General features: G+C 46.2%; 1 protein-coding gene across 1 annotated transcript in view; it reads left to right on the forward strand.

Annotated features, from left to right (window-relative positions):
* Positions 1-26,251, forward strand: part of RCOR1 (REST corepressor 1) — an 82,897-nt gene that overhangs the window by 23,843 nt on the left and 32,803 nt on the right. Inside the window, exon 3 of the mRNA XM_075712220.1 lies at positions 19,620-19,703. Within this exon, the coding sequence (XP_075568335.1) occupies positions 19,620-19,703 (84 nt within the window). The remainder of the gene's footprint in view (positions 1-19,619; positions 19,704-26,251) is intronic.

Raw genomic sequence — 26,251 nt, forward strand, 5'->3', positions numbered from 1 at the left:
TTGTCCTTGCTATTTCCATGTCACAATGAAGGACACTTTTATGTAGACTGGGATTTGTACTTGTTTCTTTACATTTGCATTATGACAGTAGGTCTTTATTTATGTACCATTTCAGAGCCCCCAGGATATATAACCTTCTGTTTGAGTTAAAAATACTGATACTTTCTATTTCTGACACTTTTCCTCCCTCCTTTGTCTCATTTCTGAGATACACTTGTAGTGTGCTACGACATTCTAGTCTCACTTCTGAATGGTAATAAATGTACCTTGTGTTAGAAAAGCTTTATTTGGAAGCATACCTGATGGAAATTTATGTGCTAACTCAATTAGGCATGACGTGTTTCTCATTCCTAGATGAGCAAATGAAGTTTGAAGTTTCTATAGCTGACTTCTCCGAAAACATCTGGGAAAGGCCAGGTAGAAACAAAAGAGAACTAGTTTTCACTCCCTGTGTTTCAAAACTTCAGGAAACTTTACATCTCTGGGTGGTGGTGCATGAGGTGAACAAGACTGATCATCTTTACATTAGGATGTAATGAGACAGGACAGTGTCTAACCTGTGAGAACATGGAGCATGGCACGGACCTTTCCCTCTGTCCTCTGCATGTGTGCCTTGTTCTACCAGGATTTAGGTGGCTGGGGAAGTTCCCTTTTTAATTCACAAGTGTTATTTTTAGTGGCAGTGCTGAGAATGATGCTATTGTAGATGGTCTTGAAGTCACTGGAACAAAGAAATGGGAGGAACAAGGGAAACTCATGTTTTTTGAACAACAGCAGAAGCAGTAGGTTTGTGTGATGGTTTCAAGTGAGTTTTCTACAGAAGAGCCAAGGGAGCCAGGGAGGAGATTGTTAATATAGCTAAATGGCAAACCCAGGGATGATAATTGATGCTTCTCTTTAAAAAAAAAAAAATTTTTTTTTTTCCCCTTGTGGCATGGTTTCTGGTGGCCAAAATTGATGGTTCTGTAGGAACAGCAGAGGAAGGGCTTCTTGAAAGCAGAAAAATCCACTTTCCTAGCAGTGTTGGTAGCATGTCCTTGGCCTATACATTTGAATTGAAACCTCTGTTCAGGAAGGTTGCCAGCATCACAGGGTAAAGTTGGAGATGACCAATCCTAAACTTGACGAGGGAACAACAACTGACCATGTAGTGACTATGCATACAGCTTGTGGGGGGATCTGCTCTGCAGTATCCTTCTGTCAGGAGATGGCTGTAAGAGACAAATGCTTACATTTTGTTTCTGCATACCATAGCCTGGTGCATTCCCTGTCCCTTTTGTCTCTTCCCTGCTCCTACAGGGGAAATTCTTGCAGGTGGTGTGGTAGAGCAAAGGCATGGGTGCCCTTGCCCTACATGAAGCATTACTGGAGGGCACAAGCTGAGCCTGCTGGCATGTGACCTTCAGTTTTAGGAATTGAGAATTGAGAAGCTCATTGTGAAAGCTTTAGCTTTCCAGCAGCATCACCGCGGCCATGTGGGGCTTGGAAGAAAAAGGTGTAGTTATTCTGTTCCTGTAGACCACTGGGTGGGATCTTCAGAAAGGCTTTGTTCTCGGTTAGGATGTGGGGGAGGGAGGTTGCATCACTAACCAGCATCAGATGGAAAGAAGTTTTCCAGCCTTAATGACTGCACAAAAAGAACTATCCAAGGGCAGTAAGCCAGAGATGTGGAAACTGTGGTGCTCTGGTGTCATCTTTCCTAGAAATTGCTGCAGAGTTCTCTACTGGAGATAGCACAGATCCTGCATAGAGGGAATGCTGGTTTCTTGGTGTACTGCTATAGTCAAGGGTGCAAGGATTCTCAGACAGATAGAGCCCAGTCATCTTATTAGTAATTGCTTAATTATTACTCCTTTTTCTTGTGCAGGAATAACTTAAAACCTGCTCTCCCAGCATCTGTGCTGGTCTCGTGTGACTCTTCTACGTACTGACTGGGCAGTTGCACAAGGAGGTGCTGAGGTTGTGGGGGGACATGCCAGGGCTCTGGGACTCTTTGTTGGATTGATAATGTGTTTTGATGAACCTGTTCATACTTGTGGCTGAATGTTGTGTTCTGTCAGAGGCGGGAAATGGAGGTTTTTGGAAGGGACTCTACAAGTTTAGACCGAACTCAGCAGCAACAGGCATCTAAACTCTCCTGCATATAAATTGGTGCTTCTGGTTCAGGACAGCACCAGATGTAATGGCATCGTCTTGTTCTGCAAGCCTGGAACAGCTGGCAGTGGATCTGGAACACTGCTATGAGAAAGCGGTCTTTTAAGGAGTTTTGTAAGCAGCTTTCTTCCTTGCTCTGTGGAGGCACAGAAACAAGTAAGGCTGTGCAGTCAGCAGCTTGGCAGTCTGAAGTACTGTGCAAAATGTGGCTACAGGTCTAAGACTGATGTTGTTAGGACCGTGTTGCTGGAGGCCATATGAGTTGATCTAGCATGTGGTTTACCAGCCTGGACACAATGCTGGTACCTGTGATAATCTTGACCTTGAGGAAATGAACATCCCAAACTTCTTGGGGCTTGTCAGGGATGTTTCTGTCTCCTTGCCTTGTGCCAAGGTCTTGCAAGCATTGCTGGTGTTCAGGCCTTGCTGGAGCAGAAGAGCTGGTGTTTGTAGCTTATGCTGGATATACCAGAAAAAATACCTGGGTGCGAAGATCTAGCATCCAGCTGTTGAGAAAGCCTGGGCCATATTCCTGCTGAATGACAGTTTTTAAAGATGGGGTTTGCCTGGGTCTTCAGGGAGTCCCACTTCCCTGCTGCTTCTGTGTCTTGTGCAGCGGCACATATTGTGACTGCTCCTGCAGGAAGCCCCCACAGCTGTTGCAGGATAGTGGAGAGCTGTCTGCGGAGGTGTGGGAGGGTGAGCCTGTCAGTGCTGCAGCTGGATGCCCTCACGCAGGTCTCTGCAAGTGGAGATGTAGGAAGTGTTGACAAGAGTGAGCTTGGAGTCTTGCTTGCATTTGGGCCCAGTACAGACAGCCGGCACCTTCTGTGGGCATCGCTCAGGCGGGATCTTAGAACAAGTAGAATAAGATGTTCTTGTTACTCTACACAGTAAATGCATGCTGAAGAAATCTGCCACAGCAAAAGAGCTTCAGTCGTCTTGTTCAGTGAAGCTGGTTTACTCTTGAGTTTGTGTTGCTTTATCTTTTTTTTTTAACTGGAGCTTGGTATCTTTCACAGGCTCTGGACTCTTCCTCCTTTGCTGTTGTACATTCAGGCTAGGTATTAATGAACAGAATTATACCAAGAATCAACTGCCAGCATCATGACTGTCTGCCTACAGTTTTCTCATTAGAAAGTTGGACCAATTGGAGTATGTCTTAAAGGGAGCTGAGACTCTCAGCAGTGTCCCTGGCCACGCTAACAAGTATTGGTTTAATGTGTGCAAAGCTTTTGCTGAGGGGCTGTGTGCATGCAAGGAGGGGGAGGTGAGGCTGAGGGATTTTCTGGGGTAGGAGGAGGAGCAGAAGAGGCAAGTCTGTGGAGTTGACTTACCCTGAATTATTTTGACACTTGTTCTTTCCCTTCAACATAGATCTAACTGGACTCGTAGCAATTTGTATTTGAGTGGTGGCACAGAACAGAAGACTCAAGACTTTCAAATGCGCAGGGTGAAATCGGTGTTGTGGCACTACCTACAGCTCCTAGTTGCGGATCAGAGCTCAGTTGCACTAAGAATGGTGGTTGTTAGTCCCTGTTTCCCCCTGTCTTGTAGTCTGTCCTTTGAGGTAGTGAACTTTTATTGAAATAGCAGCCTATGAAAATCCAGATGTCAGGGAAAATGGTCGTCTTTCAGTAAATGCAGTGACTTGTGCTGGGAAAGTTATGGAGAAAGTGCAGACCACGATAGAAATGAAGAGGACATGCAGCTTTTCTGCTGAGGAAGATGCTAGTGTCTCAAAATGATTGGCAGAGCCCCTTGCTACAGGTAAATAGTGTGGATTCCCTGGCCTGCTGTGCCTTGTAGTTTTCTTTGACAGTCTGCTTTCCTCTCTGGTGCCAGTGTGTCTCAGCATTTCTCTGCTCCAGCCCACGTAGGCACCTGTAAGGCTGTTGTGTTCTCCAAGATGCTCTGCACAGACTTTTTCCTTTGAAGGCCCAGCAGCCTTAGCATGGTTTAGCTTCTCAATCTCTAATTGCTTGGCTCTTCTGAATACTGTCCCTCCCCTGAGGCTCTCTGTCCTCTTTATGTCCCTGTGTGTTTTGTTTCCTTTGCTGCCTTGTTCTTGTTGCTGCTCTTCCCCTGTCCCCCCCCCCCCTTCTTTTTTTTTTTTTTCCTCCTGTACAGATGTGTGTAAGCTCCCTTAAGCACTTTTCTACAAGCTGGGGAGCTGAGGTTTGGATTTGAAGTGACCTGGTGGCAGAATAAGAGGCTGCATTGGATCACTGGTACTCAGAAGGTGATAATGTGGAAACGGTGCTCCAGCGTGGCCAGGGTGGTAGCACTGGATGTAGGAGGACAGGGACGGTTACTTAATGCCTCCTTATGTGGCTGGGGTGCAATATGGTGCCCTGCGGAGAGCCGCTGTTGCTTTTAAGGAGTTATCCAGTGATTGCTGGGTAAGGAAAATGAGCTTGGCAGCCACATTTTGAATTTGTGCAGTGCAGTGCGGGGCAGCAGAATTGATGTGTGAGGAGGCACAGCTGTATTGCTATCAAACAGCTGCTGGGGGCTGGCCACTGCGTTTTTTTCCATTATGTAATTTGTGGGAAGGGAAGAAGAGACCTCTGGGCTCTTAACACAGGCAGGGATGCTCTGGCTGCTTTCACTATGATGATGGGTTTTGCAAGGAAGGGAGAGAGGGGATATTTTGCCCTGAGCACGAATTATGTCTAAAAGGATTTTTTTTTTTTTCTTCTTTTTAAATTGGAGAAAACGGAAGAATTTTCAGCCTCAATAAAGAGGCATTTAAGTGCTGAATAGGATCTCGGTCCTCAGATTGGAAAGACTAATGGCCCTGAACACAGTAAAATTAAGTTAATTTTGTAGCTGTGTATCTGTGTGTGAGAGAAGGACCGTGCCGCAGCATGTGCGGTACGAGGGACGTGCTACAGGGCAGGTAAGTGCTGTGCAAAACGCCTTCCTCTGCCTTGCCGGGAAGTGTCTCCTCCTTCCCCTCCCGGGGCAGCGCCAAGCCGGGTTCCTCCCTCAGCTCTCTACCAAACCACACTCTTCTTCCAGCAGCGTCTTGGCTCCTCGTTTATCTACGCTGCCAGGCTGGCATTCGGCTGGCTTCTCCTTATCTGCTTAGCCTCACTGTCCCCTTTGTGCTCGCTTCCTTTTGGCGATGGCTGGAGAATAAGGCTTGGTCTCCCGTTCCCCCATCTCCTGGCTGCCGAGGCTTTCCCAGCCCTCTCCCCTCCATCTCCTGCTGCCTCTCGGCTCTTTGTGTGAGCTCTGCTCCTGACGCTCGCCACGTGGTGGTTGTGTTTTAGAGAGCTTGTAAGGCCTTGCGCCTGCAAACTTCTCTCCTCTTTGCTAAAGAAGGTGGGGAAAGGGATTGTGCTTTAAGTGTGGATAGGTTGTAACTGGTTTGCTTTTCCCTGAAGCATCTAAGCAGAGCAGAAAGCCCTGTGCTTTTCTGCGGGGTGCCCTAAGCACTACGGGCCTCTTCTCTGTGTTCACCTTTGTGCTTGTGTCCTGATTGATTTCTTTGTAAATATGCTGTGGTATGCAAGTGCCAACACTGCAGAAGGAGCGTTCATAATCCCAAAGCGGAGGCAGCTCAGGAAAATCCAACGTCTTTGCAGGGCTGCGCCCCTGTTCTGTTCCTCTGGGCTGCAAGTGTACTTGCGGCTGCTTATTGCTGAGAGCCTCTCTCCAGGGTTTGGTTCGCTGTTACTTGGCACCTTTTAGGATCAGTTATGTTCAGCATAAAGTGGGAATACAGGCAGACCGGCAGTGCAGAATGAGTGCAAGGTGGTGCTTGGTGCGTGGCAATGATGAGTTAGGTGTTTAGCCTCTCTTGTAGTTATACTGCTTTCTTGCTCTGAAATTATTAATGTAGATACAAGACAAACTAGTTCTGAGACTCTTTGAAGGCAGGAGAAGGAACCAGATAAGTTGTTTTGGATAGTCTTTTACTAAAAGTTGAATGTTAAAAAGAAAATTTTAAGATTTGCCATGATTGTTAGCTACATTTTAAATATAGTCCTTGCTGTGCCTCCGAGTTTGGCAAAAATGGGAAAAAACAAACTGACTTGTGAAATCTGTTGGAAAAATGTGATCCAGGAGCTGCCTGCATTTCAAGGGCATGTTAAATCTGACTTTGTGTCTTTGGGTGTGAATATTATCCTTACAGCACCCTGTTGAGCCAGGCCCCATGCAGACAGAAGGAGAGGGACTATCTGTGCTGTGGGGAGCTTGTGAGCTAATGAATACAACAGGCAGCTCCAAGGAGAGCTGGAAGCAGACTGAGTTTTCAAGATCTGATTTGAAATATTACAAATGTGTTATTTGTGGGCTCCTATTTGACTTCAGCATTTCTGAGAGTGGGATGATGAGGAAGGATGACCCACAGTTGGGACACAGGGCCCGGGAAACCTGGCTCAACTCCTGCGAGCCTGGCACTCGGCGCTTTGCGTGTGTGTGTGTGTGTGTGTTGATAAAAGCTCTCATCTGCTGATAGGGGTGCTGTGAGGATAAGGACCTGGAAGACTGTCATGGATGGGGGTGAGAGGAGGATATGCAACTGTCACAGACATTTAAAAGTCGGATTTGTGTGGGTTAAACTGGGCATGCTCGCAGCCTGTTGATTGCAGTTGCACACCACATCGGTGCATGACTCAGTGCTGGGTGGGATTTGCTGTATAAGCTTCTCATACGCTTGTGTTGGCCTGAGGACAGGTGTCTGCTTCTGGAGATGGCTGCATCAGGAGAGGAAGCTGTGCCCCCTTTTCAGGTTGCTATCTCTGCTGCTCTGTCAGCCAGGCCACTCGCATAACCTCTACAAAACCAGCTTCAGGTAGAAGTGGCTGGGTGATTTTAGGTGACTTTGGCACAGAGGCGAGGCCTCTCCTGGGCGTGCTGGCAGGGCCTGATTCTGCTGCTCTTGGGGGAGGGCACTACCTCCAGCAGGGAGGTGCAGTGGTGGTACCTTCCTGGATGTCCAGCCCCTCCACAGCACCCAGCTGGGTTTGGAAGATGTGTGTCTGCCACTGTATGTGACAGGCTTGTCTGCTTATGGCCTTGAGAAGCATGGGTGTTTGACCCCGGTTTTAAAGAAGAATAAGAATAATAATGTGGGAAATCTTTACTGTCTTTGAGAGCTGAGCGTGCTTAGCTGTTACTGATTGATTCATTCTACTGTGTAAAATGATTTGGTATTGCAACAGGAGAGTAACATGGAGTTTCTCTCTCATTTGACCTTTTGAATGGACTGTTGTCTGGATGGAGACACCAGTGTGTCCTATCTGCATGCCCTTCACAGTACTGTCTTGCCAAGCAGTAACACGTTCACCTAGCATTCTTAGTTCGTAAGCCATCCAGCATAGCTGCTTGTGAACCTCCCCCCACCCCTCTCCCCCGAACTCCTGCGATGCAGGGTGAGGAGGAGGAGGAGAAGTGCCCACATCCCATACTCTTTGGAGACCAGGTTCTAGTTAGTCAGATCTGTTCCTGACTCTCTCTTGGCAAGGGTTTTTGAAGCGTGGTGGAAAAAATAAACCAGTTGCTTTATGTTAACCAAGAATCTACATTTTATATCACTGGCGCTTTATAGGCACTCGTTACTTCCACTAATCAGTATAAGCTATCTCAAAAGGATGCTGTCATGTGAACTTTGGAGGGGTGGGAAGGGAAGAGGTGTTGCTAAAAATATCAAAAAGTAATCTCTCTGCTTTGCAAACATGTGAGACTGAGGGTTTGGGTTTTTTTTTTTTTTCCCTTTTCTTCTTGCATCGGGCAATAGAAACAGGCCAGCTGGTCCTTAGTGTGTGGGAAAGATGAGTAAAATGCTGCTTGTTTGGGTTGTCAGTGCTTGTGCGGGCCTATGAAGGCCAAATTTGAAGCTTTGCAAGGGAAACCAGGTCTGCTCTATGAGTAAGGAGGTTCAGTGCTTTCTAAAGCCAGGGTGGCGGGAGTGTCTTCTGAGCAGAGGCAAAAGGCCTGGTCCCTCTCCCCTGTTTTCTGTTCCTCTCCTCATTCTCCAAAGGGTGCTGGGGAATGGGAAAGGGTGGCTGGAGCTGGGGAGTGGGGAGTACTTGGGTCGGTGGTCTGAACAGCATTGCCATTTAACTGGAAAGGGAATGGGGGGAGCCGCAAGGTCTGAGAAAACCTTCTGTGGGCTTCTTGCTCCTTATGTCATGTCTCCTGGGGGAAGAAGCCTTGGGAAGCCAGAGGCGTCCCGGTTGGAGAGGAGCCACCATGCACTTCTCACTCTCTGAATAAATTGACACTTGTGTATTCTCCATTGTCAAATTACATATCTTGTTATTTTTGTTGCTTGCTTTTTATTTTTACTACTAACAGCTGGATTGTCCTTTTGTCAGTGAGTAAAGACAGTATGTGAATGGGAAGAGGGGGTGGCAGGGGGAGCGTGGATATCTGCTGAATGGGGGAAATGGGCAACCTGTTCAGTCTTGTGACAGCACGGCTGTAAAAATGACAGGTGACACTTGTTGTTATGTGCCAAGTAATATTTGGGGAGGGGGGTAGGGTAGGGTGGAACAACCCTTAACTGTATGTGTATGGTAGTGGTCTCTAAATTAGCTGTTGCTGTTCCAGATAAAGATCTTGGGAGTCATAGTGGTTTTTTAATCAACTCAATGGTAATAGTGAAAAGGCAAGTGTATTGTTAAAAGCTGTTATGAAAGCATCTGAGAACAAAACAGAACCTCATTATGGCGTGTTTTATAAATCCTGTGGTGTACCCTCTTCTTGAACACTGCGTACAGTTCTGGTTGTGCCCAGTTTCCATCCCTCCCCCATGCATACATGCTTCTCAGAGCTGTAAGATAACTAGATAAAGTACAGGAATTGTTCTTGCTTCCCATCTCTGTACGAGGGAGAAGCAGAAAAGCCCAGACTGTCTAGCTTGGAAAACAGACGGCCAAGACGAGCATGGTAGAGGGTCTGTAAAACAGCAAGAGACATGGAGGAGGTGAACAGGGCACAGTTATTCTCTGCTTCTCATAAAGCAGGAAATGGGGCCACCAAATGAAATGACAGGGTAGCAGCTTCAGAGCCGAGAAGGGAGTGTGTGCATGGGCTTTCTTTGTTCTCCTTCAGACAACAAACATACAATTAAATTGTAGCACTCTGCTACAGGATGTTGTAGATGCCGAAATTACAAATGGGTTCAAAAAGGATTAGATGATTTGATGGACTTTCCCCCCCCCCCCCCCCCCCTCCCCCCGAAGGGCCATTAAATCCAATGATGCAGATACAGTGCCAGGCTCAGGAAGTCTCGCTGCTGGTCCTGGTCTCATTATTCCTGAGTGCTGCCTGTGAATAATGGGCAGGACTGGGCCCAAACAGCTGCTCTTGCTGGGGGTGAGGGAGCACAACAGAGGACCCCATTCAGTGGGTAGGAAGAGCTGAGGGCTGGCTTAGTAAAGAAATGGGAGACCATGTGAACGTGGAGCTGTGCATGTAGGAGTTGCTGATTGTCAAGGAACAGGGGAGGGAGCAGAATCAAGATCTGTGATGGAAAGAGAGGAAGATGTGCTTGCCTTATCTTTGCTTCCTCATCAGTAGACTGTTTGGCTTCAAATAGATTTGGCAGTGCCTAGGTATTTGTCGGCAGCACGAGACCTGGCACTTGAGGGAGCTGTGCTATGTTATTATTGTTCCTTTTCTGTATATTAAATTCTATATGTGGATCTTACTTGCATACATGTAGGCGTGCCTGTGTGACTTCTTGGTCACCTAAATGAAAGTGGAAGGGAAATAGCGTGGAGGGAAGGAAGGAAGGAAATCTCTTCTTGTTGGGGCAATGTTCAGGCAGATTGAACAGAAACCAACAGTAGTTGGCTCATTGTAGCTTGGCTCAGCTTGTAGCTTGGCTCTCAGAACTAATTGTGTCTATGCAGTTACCTATTTTTAACAAACTTTAAAATGGTTCACTGCGTGGCTCTGTGGAGGTCCTGTATTGATGGTTTTTTTTGTAGGGTTGTGAGCGTGCAGGGGTTCCCAGGGTTGGTGGCAGGACGTGAGGCCCAGCGTGGCAGCCACTGGTTGTGGGGTGGTAGCCATAGGGTGTGTGGGGCCCACGAGGCCCCACGTGTGGTGCTTGCTTTTGTCGCTGACTGGCAGGGGCATGGGTCCAGTCCCATCCCAGTCCTCCCAGTGGAGCTTTGGAGCTGCTGCGGCTCTGAACTGCAGCCTGAGGAGGCTGGGGATGCTGTGTTGAGGCGGGAAAAGTGCGCTTGGGAGGGCAGGTGGGCCTTGTAGGTCCAACCCGACGCGTGTGCTGCAGGCTTTTGATTTGTTCTGGTTGCCTGCTTTTTTGGTTGCACATTCAGGATCGCTGTAGTACAGTTACTAGACATCCTCCCTTTTTTTTTTTAAAAAAAGGGGGGGGGGGGTGGCACAAATTTTTACATTCTTAAAAAGGCTTTTAAGAGATCTATGGTAAAATCTTAATCAAATGTGCATTTTCTCCTCTTAATTTTATGCATAACTCTCTCTTTAAACGAACTCCAACCCTTTCACATTTCAGTACAAAACCCCGTCCATGTCTAGACAAAAGCCCGTTGTGATTAGCAGAGGTGTGCTTCTCAATATTGAGTGTGTGTGGGGGTATATTCATGCTTCTGATGTTATGTTAATGTATTTCCTGCTCCTGTATGGGTTGCAGGGCTTGTGTATACAGAACTCGTTGCAGAGCTCCGGTTGGAATTGCATAGAAAAATTGTAGAAAAAATAATTTTACACACTTAGAGTGTATCTTGGAAGGCTGTTTGCTTGTATAGTTATTCAGACCTCATCTATGGCTGCACATTGGTGCCACCTGCTTGCAGGAAAGAATGAGTGGACTCCTATTATTCAGGGGGAAAAAAAAAAACCAAACAAGGCGAGGCCTCAACATCTGTTCTGGCTTCATTGTTCGGTCTGGCCTGGACTGTGGGCAAAATGTAGGCCACAGCTTTTTCTTTACTACTAGCTCTTAAACTGGAAAGGCATCTTAGATCAGATATGTTCTTAAAAAGTTTAAAATAAAATCAAAACATACAAAGGTGTGAAGTTCAGACTTAGTATGGGTTGAACTTGATTAAAGAAAAGGAAACTGTATTGCTATCCATGCTTTTTCTCATTTTCTCTTCCAGTTCTTCCAATGGTAATACTTTTTATCACTGTAAAGTGACCTTTGTAATCATTGCTGCATGATTAATCTTTAACTGGGTGATTTTTAAAGCAATATTTTTCACACTGTTGTAATGTGTGATACCATGGGTTTTTGTAGCACAGCACCTACAGTTATTCTGAGGCAATAAGGCTCTTCAGCCTGCGTTTCCAGTGCTGCTGCTCTGTATAGAAACCCAAATAGTCACCTTTGTTTCCCTAGGCAGATACAAAAATGCCCTCAGAACTTTATTTGCATGTAGATTATAGTGCCAGCCGGGTGTAGTCATGTATAGGAAGAGCTAACCGCTGCTTAATTTATAAGTTTTTAATTAAAAAACGTTCCTCAACTTGCAGGATTCCAGTCTAAAATGTTCTGCTGCATTTCATGCTGCTATAGTGTGTACAAAGATGGTATTTCTGTGAGGTATGAGCTGCGATATCTAGGCAGTCCTCAGAAAACACGAGTGAAAGGGGATCACAAGCATTATCTGCTGACTCGGGAAGAAGTCACATGCAGAAGGAAGTGGAGATGGGCAGCAAAGTTCTTCAAACGTCTTTGAGTTGCTGCTGAGACACCAGTGCCAGCAGCGGGGAAGGAAGGCGGAAAAAGCTTTTCTTCTGACTCTGTTTTGTTTGAATTCTCTTGTGCGACATAGGCATTTTGTTGTTGCATCGCAGTTGTGCATTTACAATTACATTGTGAGCCTGAGTAATATCAATGAACCAGTGAGAGTGAGTTTTTTAAACTGTGGGAGCCAGTTCCTCCCTTGTCTTATTTTGTTTAACAGTCATCATGGGTACTGTGAACAGGGGATTTTACCCTATGCAATAAATACAAGGTCTGCATTGATAAAGAAAATGCAGGGTTGGGAATGGAAGCACTTGTTTAATCCTCACTTCATTAGAAGTGAATACATTTAGACATGGTCCAAAACTGCTTTAAGCAGCACTCAACAGCTAAGTTATTATATGTCAGCTCCAGCTCTTCCCCAAACAATAAAAACATCTATTCACCTTTGGGTATTATACAATGCATGTTTTATATATAATGCTGAGGGTTACATATTAAAAGGAAGAGGTGTTTCTTAGTCTTTCTTTTTAAACCTGCAATATGTGATTTTAAAAATGAGTTACTACCAGTTATGGGGGCATCAATAAGTGCTGTTAGTAATGCAGTAGCCTTTGTAGGCAGGAATCTCACCACCCTGTGCCTTGGAGATTTGTTGTTCTGTAAACTTTAATGAAATACATTGTTTAGATCTGGAAATTTTTTCTTACCTGTTGCCTTGCAAAAGATCAGTACCTGAAGAATTCCCGTACTTCTATGGCAAGTGCGTTTTAAACTTTGATTTGCTCAGGTTTGCCTTCCAGAGAAGGTACAGAAGTGTGTATCTGTATCAAGCACCTGACAGTGGATGTGCTGAGTTACTCTTTGCTGTTTCTAAATAATGGAGGAACTGACTAGCAGCAGATTCCCCCTCTTCGTGGTGTGTGTTGCAGTGCTCTCACATAGTCATGTGTTAGTGTGTTTTGCTTTGAAACTCAGACGGCTTCAATAGCTCTGAAATGCCTTGTGCAAACAGCAACAGCAAAAACTAACATCAGAGACTATTGAAAGGGTTATGGAGAAGGATGAATGCTGGAGGCCTCCTGGCAGAGCTTCACCCCGACTTGGGCAGGATGGAGCTGGGAGCAAAGTGAGTCTTGGCATCTGTGGGAGATGAGGATCATTTCTCAGAGGGGTCAGCACAGGTGCCAAAAGCAAAGCACTCTTGAATGGCTCACAGCTGCAGCTGGAACATGCAGCATCCTTGGGGAGAGCTGCAAGACAGAGCAGCTCCCTCAAGTGCAGGAACTCAAGTGGGAGCTGGCACCGCTGCCTTGCACAGAAGCAAAATAATAGGCGACAGAGTGATTGGTGGCTCTTTGAGAGGCCTCGGCTCCCACTGAGTTTATTCTGGCATGTTTCTTCTCTAACTTGGAGAAGAAAAATAAAATGGGATGCGTCAGGCTGGAGTCGTGCAGCGCTGGGCTCCTGCTCACTGGCAGGCTCCATTGCCTTCCTGCCTGCTCTTCGTGTATGCTGTCATTCCACCAGCGGTCCTTAAGACAGCCTAAACTGGTATTGTGGTTGAGGGAGGTGTCCTGCCTTTCCCTGCTTCCTTATTCCCTTTGTCTCTTAGAATATGTGGTGGAAAACTAGGAATTGGTATGAGTTAAAGCTAACTGCTTTTTTGTTGTTTTTTTTTTTTTTTTTTAAGCTCAGGTAGACTCCCTGCTTTGGTTTGTCGAGTAGGTCAACGTTGGTGTTGGTGGAAGGGGAAACTGCCTCCCTCCCTCTCTCTTGCAGTGGTGCTGCTGAACCATCGCAGTGGGGTGAAGCTCTGTGGGGTGAAGGCAGAGAGGGCCCTGTCCACGTGGGCCTGCTGCTCCCTGTGCACCCACTTGGCTGTTTGTCTCATCTTGCAGCCAGCTGATTTGATTTAATAACTGGGGAAAATGCTGTTTGCATTCTATTTTGCCAGCTTACTTTTAGCAAATGTGCTTGACTTGGAGCGATAAATGCCAGAGTCAACACAGGATGGGGGGAGAGGCAGGGAGCATGTGTCAGGAGAGCAGAGCAATGCTGGCTGAGCGGGACCTCCTCTCCCTTCAGAGGTGGTGAGGTGTTGGGTGGATTAAAGCTGTGAAGTGCAAGCTTCACCCTTTGGCCTTTTGACACAGCTCTTCAGAGGCTGTTAGTTCATCTCACCAAAAGTAGATTCAGGTGGGATGAAGGGAGTGGTATTACTGCCAGGCACAGCATTCCTTCTGTACTGATGCCAGCTGCTCCAAGGCTAACCTGAAATTGGGGAGGGGACAAAAGGATGGGGAAGGTACTCTGACATGTTGCATGGACTTCATGTGTGCAGTACAGTGGCCTTTGGTAGTTTCTGTTTGGAGACGTGCCCATTTCCCTTTCCCTGTCAGGTGCCCTGACTTCACAGCACGCTGGTAGAGGGGGGCAGGGAAGCACACTTGTTGCGTTCAGCCCCGCTCCGTTGTCCGTTTGCAGCAACTCTGCCGAGCATGGTGGCTGAGGAGCCTGCAGGGCACGTGCGCGTGTCTTGGCACTCTCGCAGCATTCTGGAGAGAGCCTGAACAAAGATCTGTGGTTTCATGTCAACACAAATGTATTTATGATGACAAACTCTGCAGCACGTTCAACACTGAGCTTATTCATACAGTCCTGATTCCAGCACTGGTACGACTTTGGTTTGCCTAAGATATGAAGTTACAGTATCTGCAGATCCCTTCAGATGTGAGATACTTGTGTATTTCTTGGTGTAGGGAGGGGGTCCAGACCCAGGGTTTAAGGTAATAGACACATCAGAGGACTCACAGGAGTATTTAGGGCTTCATGTCCTTTAAGAAGTTCCTTGCAAGGAACTTGCAAGTTCCACCTTTCTCCTCTGTTTCTGCAGAGTGTCCCAGCGGGGTTGACCCTCTGCTCTCTGACTTGGAGTAAATGCAGTAGAGGAGTGTGGCTGTGGGAGGAAGGGAGTGTGTTTTAAAAGTTTTGGTTTATTTTTTTCGTTGTTTTGGGGTTTTTTTGTATTGACAAAAAAAAAAATCTTTGATCTCATTTTACTTGCTGTTCTTCTCCTGCATGAGCTGGGATCACTCAGGTATGGGATCTAAGGTGGATTTACCCCTGAGGCTTTAAACTTTGTGGCTGGTAGTGGGAGAGCAGGACTGACGTCTTTCTATATGCAAGTGAAAATTGGACGGACAGATGCTTGGGAGTGAGGCTGTCCCATGTGGTAACCTTCACAGCAGGGGAAAGACAGGCTTTAAAGACTCAGTCAAGATTTTTTTTTTTTTTTTTTTTTTAAATCAGCCTAATGCCTCTTGGAATCTGAACTGACTACTGCTGCTGGTTGAAACCTCTCTCTTGTGGGTCAGTCTTGCAACAGCTTTCCAAAAGTTGGGGAAGAGCCGTAGCTGCTGCGGGTCTGGGTTTTGCATCCTTGCAATGCGCTGCTCTTGTGTGTGCCAGGCTGGTACCTTAGCATGGGTAGCCCAGGGCCCTGGGGGATGGAAAGCCTCAGCCCCAGTGATGGGAACTCCAATGGCGGTGTTGTCTCTCTGCTGTGCAAATCAATATATTCCTACACACAGTGTGGTCAGCTGCATGTTGGTGTTGAGATGTGTCCTCATAGCTCCAGGGAAAAAAAAAAAACCCTCTTTTTAGAATACTGTTGATATATGGGTATTCTGCCCTGCCTCATCTCCTCTCTTGTACAGTTGAACTGTTTGGGCTTATGCAGTGAACCACATCTGTAAATGGGAGCAACTTTAAAAACAACACTTTCTTCACAAAGTGAGTTTTAACCTGGATTGGTTCCCTCCTGTGTTTCAGCGTATGGTCCATGGAGTAGGGGTATGTTGTGGGGACAAGGGAAGAGAGAGGGATGGGAGGTGCTGTGGATAAAGCAGCATGATCCTGTGCCTAGTTTGGGCTGTACATCTCTGCTTGGGTAAAGGCAATGGGAGCTTGCATCCCCTGTGAATTCTGGCAGAGGAACAAAATTTAGGGGGTGCTGCTTGTAGTAGAAGGTCTTCCCCTTGGGGATGGAGGAAGCATCCATGACTCCTCCCAGACTTGGGACAAATGGGAAAGTCAGCAGTGGGAAAGTGATGAGAGTGTTTGCTCCCACAACAGCTGTGATAGGGAGCTAATGGCTATGGCATAGACTTTACAAATACCTGGTGGGTAGCCTAGATGAAAGTGCAGGATTAAGAGAAATGTCAGATGATCTTGTCTGCCAATATACAGCTTCTCTAAACACAGGTTGTTGCACTGGTTTAACTGCAGTTGCTTAAACAAGCAAACCCCATTGATCCCAAATTGATCTGTTCCCCTAAAAAAGGGTAACCCTTGCCCTCCTTACGTGCCTATTTTTATATGAAATATGTAATGGATTAAATTGAATTAGCTTTTTAGCTTTGTCACTGAAGTGTAGAGGTTTGAATTCACCCTGGTGTCCTTTGTCCAGAAGCAGGGGACAGGGGAAGGAATTTCCCCGTGTTGGTGAGCCTTGCAGCTGTGCTTGGAAAGATACAGGAAAGGGATGTGATAACTGCTCTGCTCTAAGCCCCGTCTTCTCCTCTCATGGCCGTTGCTCTGAAATAACCATTTCAACATGCTTCCAAATTCTGAGCAAGCTCTTAAGCTTTTCCTTGCTATGTTGTGTAGCAAGAGTACTTGTGCTGCATGTATTTATGATGGGGTCAACACTGGACTCGGAAGAATGCCTGTCATGTCTGCCTTGTGTGTGGGGGACGGTAAATGTGGGGGCTGTGGGCTTGAGAAGGGGTGACAGGGAAGATGTGGTGCTGGAAGGTGAAGGAGCCGGGTGGCAGGCTAAGTCACCTCTGGTACTAGGGAGGGAGTCTCAGCCTCTGTGGATGTTTGAGGAACACACACAGCCCCCACCCCCCCTTCTATGTGTGTTGGCCTTTAGGTGCTTCTGTCCTTTGCAGAGAAGTGTGAGTTTTAACTTAACCCTACTGCGTGCCTTGCACTGGCCTCTACCCCTGTTGAGGAACGAGGGCTGAGAGTGGAGAGCTGTGGGCTTGGGTGGAGAGGCACGAGGGGACAGATGTTGCGGGAGGTGCTGCTTCACACCCATTTACAAGTGCAGTGTAACTTGGCTGGCTGTTGCTATGGAGAGGCTGGAGAGAGACAGTGGGGAAGAAGCTGGGCTGGGCTGCGGGAACTGGGCAGTAGGGGGTCCTGAGGATTGCAAGAAGCCCGGCGTCTGCAGAGGGTTCTTGTTCTGGGTGTGAGGCCCTGGGAGTGGGATGTGAGGGTGGAAGGAGGTAGCTTCTAACCCAAGGCACTCCCTTTGCAAAGGGAGGTCCTGGGTGCCTGCAGGGGAGCTGTGATGGAAGATGAGGAACACATTTCACCAACCCTGCTTGGGTGCCATGAGGTCCTGCAGTACCTCCTGCACTGGGTGTCACCTCCCAGGGCTGGCTGCAGTTCACAGCCAGGAAGGCTGTGGGCGCTCCCTCTGCAATGCCCCAAAGCCTAATTTGGGGTTTTAACTGTGGGAGGTGGAACTTCATCCACCGTGCTGTGGGTGAGCTGAGCTAGTGGACCTAGCGAGCTCTGCTCCTGAAAGGGACAGCTGGGCTGGGACGTGCGCCTGATGTGTCAGGGAGGAGTTCAGCCTGATGTTCAGCCTGCTAAACTAGGAGAAAACTTGCCCTTTTCCTGGGTTAGGTGGGTTTTGCCAGTTCAGTGAGGGAGACTGTGGTAAAGCCAGGCTGACAATTTGCCTACTGTTAAGCCTTGCTGGCAGAATTTGGGCATCGGGCTCCTGAACTGTGGTGCGTTACTGGGGGTGCGTTGGGATTTGGGTGGAAAGTGTTTAACTTCCTGGAGACCTGACTGATGATTTCTGTCTTTGGGTATTTTTATGGGATGAGAATGTGCTTTTCAGTGGAATGCAAAGTGATGAGAGACACTTTTTTTTCTTTCCACGTTTTGAAACCTGTGCTAGACTTAAGTAGGACAGACCGTCCTGGATAAGGAGAGTGAGGAGCAAAATTTGATAAAGGGGAAGGTTTAAGGTTGCCTCTTTCTTTGCATTCCAGACCTAGACTTGAAATGAGGGAGAAAGTAAAATTTAATCCCCAACTTTTTTTTTTTTGTGTGTGAAATTGTAATTTTAAATTCAGTATTGTAACTTTAAATTCAGACACCCTTTGTCTTCTGTGTATAGACCCGGTCTCCACCCCCCATCTCTTGCCACCAGTGGCTTTTGTCTCTTCTCACTCCTGTTTTTCTGCCTTGTGCAAAAAGTAACAAACATGCATAGTGCACAAAATATCCTGTATGTGCAGTTGGTAACCTAATTAAAAAAAAAACAAACAGTGTGAAAGATAATCATGGTGTTTGTCATGAAAAAATCTGTTAGTTCAATGTAAAAGTTGCTGGCAATTGGTTATTTTTAATACATGCTATTTATGCTTTAAATTTAATGTTAAAATATTTTTGTCATCTAAACCCTGACTGTTCTTAGCTGAGCAGATTTCAGGTTAAAAACAGTAGTCAAACCATGAGTGTTCATAGCATTGTAATTACTAAACTTTCTGATGTGTTCAGATGAGCAGGAGCTAGATGCTGGCAGGCCTCTTTCTGCTGCAGCAGAGACATGTGAGCAGATAATGTTCTGATTTCATACCCCGTGCCATGAGACAGCATCCTGGCATTGTATCTTTCGTGTTACTAGATCTTTTCTGACCTGGTTGTTTAATACATCGTGAAGTAGTGGTTATATGTCTAATTGCACAGCACAGAGAAAATAGCATTGTGTTGAAATATTACATAAAACTTGAGCGTTATGTGATGTTTTGCAGTGGAAGTAGTACCGTAGGCACTCGTTCCTAACAAGACCTGCAAGTTTCTCTCGGCCAGGGTGGGTAGTTGAGCTGGCTGTATGTCTGCTGACTCAACGGAGCAAGTTTCTTTCTGTTCGTGTCCTCCCCCTCTTTCGATTGCTTGTGACCAAACGGCAGCAGATTCACAAGAACTCACTGTTGAAATGTACCTTCGCTTGAGGTTGCTCTTTCCAAACTACGTGCAGCTGTGGTTCTTCACTTGAGACTTTCAGAGCTCTCCTGCCAGCCAGGTGTTAAGTTGGTTAAAAACGGAGTTGCTTTCTGAGCGTGGGTGTGTGTACGCAGCGTGGGTGCGAATGCACAAGAATTTCTCTGGAGTGGCTGAGCAGAGGACCTGATTCTGACCTGGGGGACCCAGTGTCATCTTGATGGGCATTCCTGTCTGTATAGGGGGTGGAGGCATAGAAGGGCTGCTGAGGCAAGGGAGAAAGAAGGTGCTCAGAAGTGAACTCCGGGAGGTTCATGCATGTGCCTAACCCTGAAGTGTTAATCTAGCTGCACAGTATGGTCTCATGATGTCAAGGGCTTGGAGCCTGCTGCCTGAGCTTAGCTCCTCCCTTTTTCATTTAATGATGGCTGGAAGAAAAATAATCAAGTATGCTGGAAGAGAAACATTAATTAACTTTTAATTTAGATCTAACGTATGCTTCTTAGTGTACTGCATGGAAGAGTGAGTGTGCGGTACTGTCATGTTATATAGGGGGTGATGCATTGAAGAAACAAGGAAAAGCCTCAGGTCTGAATGGGAAGATGGGGTTTTAACTCTGCGGATGGGTTTTGTATCCTGATTAAAAGCTGCAGATGTGTGATAAGTCACTTTTGTATCTGTTTTGCATCTGAAATGACTTTCTCTGTAACTTGGTTTGTATCTGTTTTCTCTTAAGCCAAACTCGCAAGGCGAAGTCAGGAGAGAGAGAATCTTGGCATGCTGGTCTGGTCACCTAACCAGAATCTGTCTGAAGCAAAATGTAAGTCTTTTCAAATACTTTTATTCCCCCTGTCCCTTACATGTATCACTTCAAGAATGCAAAGTTGCCACTTTCAGTAGAGAGGTTATGTCTGTGACTTTTCCATTATGATTTTAAATTAATTTGAAAAAAGAAAAGCCTACAAAGCAAACCCCCAGAAGAGCTTCGTTCCCCACTGGGCAGCTGCTCAGAGCATCAAATCCACGGAGGCAGGGAAAGCAGGAGAAATGTGACACACTTTCTTCCTCGGTATGAATTCTTTGAGATACTTATCCACAGGCCTACATGATCTCCTTTTTTGCTGCTGGTGCTGTAGAAGATGACAGAAATAACTGGGGAGAGCAAAATGAAAGGTATTGGGGGGGAGTGAAATGTGGTAATTAGTACTACCTTTTTCCCAAAAAGACACAAATAAAATCCACATCTGGAGCCCATGGAGGTTTAAATGCCAGAACAATTGCAGTGCCTTGGAATTCCACGTGAGGGCAATTACCAGTGCTCTCTGTGTGTCTGGGAACCAGTCTCAGTGCTGCTGCCAGATGGCAGAATTAGTGTTTGAAAGGTTTGTCTAGCTACAGTTCTCCTCATGAATAAGTAGGACTCCTTGATTAAAGGGCTGCTGTTTGAATGCAGTAACTAAACCTAAGTGCTTTTGCAGGAGGGAGCTGAAAGGAGCTATTTTTGACTTTGTGCTCGTACCTTTTTTTCTCCTTTCTGATTCTGGGACCAAGAATAAGAATCTTGCATTCCTGTTCCTCTGCAGTTGTTTGTGGTGGCACTATTGAGTTGATACCTAGTTTTCACCTAGACCCAAGGGCTAAGGTGCATCACAACACGCTTGTGAGTTGTGGCATTTGCATGTAGTGGCATTTGCAAACTCAGGCAGCAGAGATTGTGCACAAACTGGCTCTGTCATGAAAGGGCTGGGCTCTGTCCTGGGGCATTTGTTCCACTGAGTAAGTTGTCCCTTAAATTACAGAAGGATGATGGTACTGTGATCTACAGATAAAAAGGGCTTTGCAAGGATCATGTCTGCCTTCTCTCCTACCAGTGGTGTCTTGTCTGCTCCCTGCTGGCTATTGGATGCTGACCTAAATAAGACTGATGAGGAGAGGGATATATTTGACAGTTATCTACAGCTAGAAACCTCTAAAAAGGTCTAAGAGCAAGAAACTGTTGCCTCCACCAAAAGGAATGACTGTTCATGGGTAGTCTGTGACACAGAGGATTCCTGTAGCTGCCTCTCAAGACTGAGAGTCTTTTAAATCTCAGCTCAGCTTTGGAACATTTAACTCCTGCCTGATAGGAAACAGGTTTCTTGTAGAGGGAAGAGAGAATGGAGGAGGAAAAGGAGTGAGGAGTGAAGATATGTGGAACTGAGTAAAATAATCTGCGACTGAATATTCTGTGGCAATTGGCACAAAAACATGCAAGGATATTGTAGAGCATTAAAAGGGTATAATATCTGCTAAGAAAATGTCACAAAACTAAGAGGTAATTAAAAACATATGATAAATAAAAGCTAGGTGGCGGTTGACTTGCTGGTACAATAAAAAAAGTTGGGGAAAACAGTATGAATATAAGAAAAGGGCAAGAAGAAACTTCTCAGAACCCTCAAAATTTTAGTAAGAATGTAGGCTCATCAGTGATTTCACCTTCCAAAAAAAATACAGGAAAAATAAATATAAATATTTCATATGGTGTTTGGGGGAGAGAAGTATGATGCTCTTGCACCATACATGGCACACATAGTATCTCCCAGGTGCCTAATTGATATAGAGGGATGGAGTGTGATGAATTGTGAGATTCAGCATATAGTAGTTGTAAAAAAACCAAAGGAGCATTGGGAGAGGTGGCTGAGGGGACCTTGGGGTGGCAGGAAAACATCAGCAGATGGGGAGAGGGCAGCTCTGCAGGGAATGAGAGAACAGGGTAAGAGTGGGCTGGTTGGTCATTGCTTTGTCTTGTGTCAATTTGAGCTGACCCTACTGAAGGGTATCAGTTATTCCTGTCTCTACCTGGCATGACTTAAAAATGAACTGTGAAAAACAAATCCTGCTGAAGGTAGCTGCTGAAGGTAGTTCTTTTTAAGACTAGAAATGGATTGATCAGTAGAAATAACTTTATAGCTCTAATGTATTCAGCCAGCTGTTACGCATTGATTTACTACTGCATGACAGTCTGATTCAATCTCCCTTCATTTCAAAAGATGGGAACCTCCTCCAAAGCACCAGTGCTCCGCAGTGGCTGTAGAGCACTTACTAAATGTATTACAAGCGGAGTTCTCTAATCTGTTTTATGGCTTATGAAGAAAGAACACCAGGGGACAGGAAGTCTCTTCAGCTACTCTGGAGTTCACTGACAAGTCTTGGCATTGTTGATAGTGAATCCTAATTAAATGGGGTCCGTGGGGATGTGTAAGAGGACTGATGATGATCAACATTTCTATATCAGTGATGTGGGAATTGATACAGAATTGCTGTGGAGAGAAATTGAGGATGAGCCATAGACTGACAGGATGGTAAATAAAATGAATGCTACTGAAAGTCTTGTAGAGTGCTTTGGGTCTTTTCCTAACTTGAACTGATGCCAACACAACGGGCTCTTAATGACCCAACTGCAGGGTTATGAATCTCAGTACTGAAAGCTCTGGCCTTATCTTCTGCATCAAGGCTGATGTTTGGAAAGAAGTGTCTTGGAAAGCAATATTGGGGACACAGTGGCAGGTAATTTGACAAAGCTTCCCGGTGTCCTGCTTGACCCAATGGATGATGTGGGTGTAAAGAGAGTGAGGTAGTCACTGGAACGATTTGCTGTCTCTGCACCCAGTAGCATTCAGGAAAATGAATCTCAGAATAGTGGCTTTAGTGTTGAAAAACTGAGAAAAGATGGAGATGGGAGCTACTGAAATGTTTTGGAAACTGAAGATGAAGCAAACTCCATCTGTTTCGCTTAGTGAAAAGAGACTGAAAGGGGACTATTGTCAATTATTTTCTCAAAGCGAAATTTTGACATAGTAAGACATGCATAATACAAATAGGTGGCTATAAAATAAGTCCACATGGACTGGAATGAAATGCTTGCGTGTTTGTGGGGGGTTTCTGATCGACTATTGGAAGTTATCCAGGGAAGCGATGGATTCTCTATTTCTTGATGCCTTTTTTTAAACCATGGATTTCTGTGACGTGTGTGTTATCCTTGGTGGGAGGAATCATTGGCAGTGTGAAATAGCAAGTGGAAGGAGCTGTGGTCTCCAGGAGGTTGGTGTAGCCCCTATGAATAGTAGCTAGCACATCCATTCTTAATATTGCTGTTCAGGTTGAAGTGTGGGTGAACAAAACCTTCCAGTCAGCAGCATGTTGGTACCCATGTGTAATTACTTTCATTTGTACTCCAAAGCCTTTAATCCATCCTGTGCCTGTTCTTGTGGTGAACTCTTTAAAAGTCATAGGACTTTTCTCTGTTCCTGGAGCTGGGGCTCAACATGAAGACGGAAGTTAGTGCAGCACATGTTAGCTGTCAGCTTGGAGTGACCTGGTAGCTCTTGTGAGCAGGACAGTTCTGTGCAATCAGTGAAACTCTTGGAAGCCACGTCCCTTAAAAGTGAATTTGTCCTACAAAACACTGTAAGCAAATCTATGACAATGCTCAGAGCAACACAGGCTGGTGGGTTTGGCCAAACTGGGAGCGTCCTCTGTGAGCTGCTGAAATGAATCCTGGAAAGACCAGTGTGTCAGCCAAGACCTGGTGGGACATCTGCATACCTGATGCTCCGTGCTCATACAATTAGTTAAAGCTCGTTTGGGTCCCATGCACCCTATATGCTGGAGCAATGTTTTAAATTTTGTTGGAGAAACCTTTTGCCTGGATGCCATGAAATGATGGATGTAGTAGAGAAGATTAAAACAAACAAAAGTATGTGTTGGCACATTGATCATTTTTTTTATCCTATGCCTTGTTAACCATTAATCCTGGGTACAAACCACTTACTGCCTTGCCCACATTAATACCAAAGTGGAATGCTGCCAGCATGGTCCATATCTACTGCCAGACTTCTGCCTTTGAGGGGTCACTTGCATAGCAGTTGCCACCATTAGCAAGTAATTCACAAAGTTAGCCCAAAGCTAGAAGTTTGTCCTGTCTCTTTTTGAAGAAGAAAGAAAGAATTGTCATTATGCAGTAACTGAACATTTGGACTTAAAATAACTGTGCTCCCCTTCCAGCTCTGCTCCAATACCCTGTGTGCCGTGGCTGGTGTCGCACCTCTTACAAAGAGCTTGCTCTCAAATGAGACTCCCAAGAGTCTCATTTCTGAGTCCTTTCTGAGGACTTGGTGCTGCAGAGGGCAACTGTTCTGGCTGTGCTGGGACGCTGTCATGGAGGGCGGGGAAGGAGACGGGGAGAGAGGAGGAGTGAGGTCTTGAGCAAGGTGACACTGAGGAGCAGGGACAGCTAGGTGGAAGACAGGCATCTGCTCTCCTTGAGTGGCACATGGGGAATGGGGAAGGATGGGGGAAATAGTGAAAAATGCATTGTAATGATGTTGTGGAAATCCTGCACAGGATAGAGCTGGGCCAGCGTGAAGCTATTAATAAAACAGCAGTGTCTCTGTGCCAAGTACGCCAATGGGTGGAACCATAAAAATGACATTGGGTTGGTTTAGAAATGAGCAAGTGCTGGCATGCTGCAGCTGCCCAGGAGCGAGGGATGGAAACCAGGCGGGAGGATAGGATGTGATGATTGCTGTTATGTGTCTGCAGTTCAAAGGTGAACTACAAGAGGAGAAAGATGTATTGTTTTGCAAGTGATAAGCTCTGTTTTGAAAGTAATTTTTCTGCTATCTTCCTGACAGAATACGTGTGCCACTAGATGGGAGTTTTGGTTTCTCACTGATGTCTTGGTGGGTGTCTCCAGTGGATTTATGGAGTGTCACTGAAGAGGCAGGCAGTGTCCCTAATACCCGTGGGACAGTGGGTTGGGGATGGCAGCTGGGTCCCCTGGTCTTGCAGTGCTGGTTCTGTTTGATGTGATGGTTGATCGGCATGCCTACTTGGGACACTCGCCAGTCCCCTCCGTTACCCTGTGGCCTCTCTTCCTGCGAGGCTGCAGCTGCCTCCCTGCTTTACGTTATGCCTGCCTTGGTGCACTTGGGGAGAATTTAGACAGCCTCCCTGCCCCTGGGGAGGGGAGGTAGAAGTGCCCAGGGGACTTGGGGACAGGGGAATACCAGAGTTGGGTGAAGCAGGGAGTGCTCCAAAATCATTGTGATACGATGTGCTTGGCCAAACCCTGTGGCTGGGGGCAAAGGGAGGGGTCCCTAAATGTGCTGCAAAACCTGGAAGGCAGCAATGTGCCAGCTGAGGCTCTGATGGAGGAAGAAGTGCTGGTTGCTATGGTTACCAAGGATATTAACCCTGTGGTCTCTGGATGGGCAAGGTTTAGTTAACTGTGCCACAGGCTGGATAACGGTTTGGGAGCGTGGAGCCGCAGTGCTCCACCCTAAGAAGCTATGAGGTGGCATTCAGGATCTCCAAAGCCTATGTCCCAACCAAGTCTGTGTGTGTGTCCTGGTCATTCGTGTGTCAGCAGCTTTCTTTGGGTGAGAGTGAGTTTTGGTAGCTGTCCTCTGTTGTGAAGGTGAGGTGAATCCCAAAATTTCTGAGGGCAGGCTGCAGATTTAAGTGGTCAGAGTCTGTCTCCAGTGGTGGTTCAAGGGGTAATCTTTGCATAGAACAGACTGTGATTATTCTTCAGTTTCTCTTTTAAAGGGGATGTTAAACAAGCTTGGAAATCACCTTTGTCTGAATTTTCTAACCTAAAATGACTGCCAGAGTAGAGGACAGGAAAATGTTTGTCTTCTCAGGTTGCTGAGTGTGTCTGATCAAGGTTGCTGAGTATGTCTGATCATGCTTTGTGTGGCAAGTCTTCATTTTCAGAGTGTAGCTGAGCCATAGCTGTTTTAAGGTGGTCTTCTGCTTGGACATATCCTTTCCCCCTTGGCTCACGTATTTTGGCCTGTGAATTCTGGGGACATATGACTCCATCAACTATTGTCATCAGTTATCATTTGCCTTGGGGTGTAGGGTGCCCTAGCAATAAATAACTGTGAGTGGAAAACCACAAATGGGACAGAGTAGACTGGGGAAAGTGTTGATCTTAAAATCTCCCTTTTAAAAAATGAAACCCCTATTTAACAGGATGCATTTAAAATGGAAGGGATTAATACTTCAGAGGTACCCAAGAGCCACCCCCTCCCTGGCACACAGGCACACCTGCCCTGGGCAGTAGCAGTGAGGGAGAAGATGTAGTTGGGTGTGTATGCAGCATCAGCAAAGCTGCTTTTCAAGTCCCTCCTCTCCATCACACTGTGAACAGTATCCTTGAAACAGTTGGAATTGTAGTGTTGTTTTTGGTCCCTTCTCCCCTCCAACCCCTGTAGTTTCTGTGACCTGGATTATAACACAACCCCACAAAAGGTTGTGTTGGCGCTCAGTGAGAGTGCAGCCACCTTGGTCAGGGATTGGGAGAGTGGGAGCTGCTTAGGCTTT

This window comes from Pelecanus crispus, chromosome 6 (genome assembly GCF_030463565.1).
Source record: "Pelecanus crispus isolate bPelCri1 chromosome 6, bPelCri1.pri, whole genome shotgun sequence".
NCBI lineage: Eukaryota > Metazoa > Chordata > Aves > Pelecaniformes > Pelecanidae > Pelecanus > Pelecanus crispus.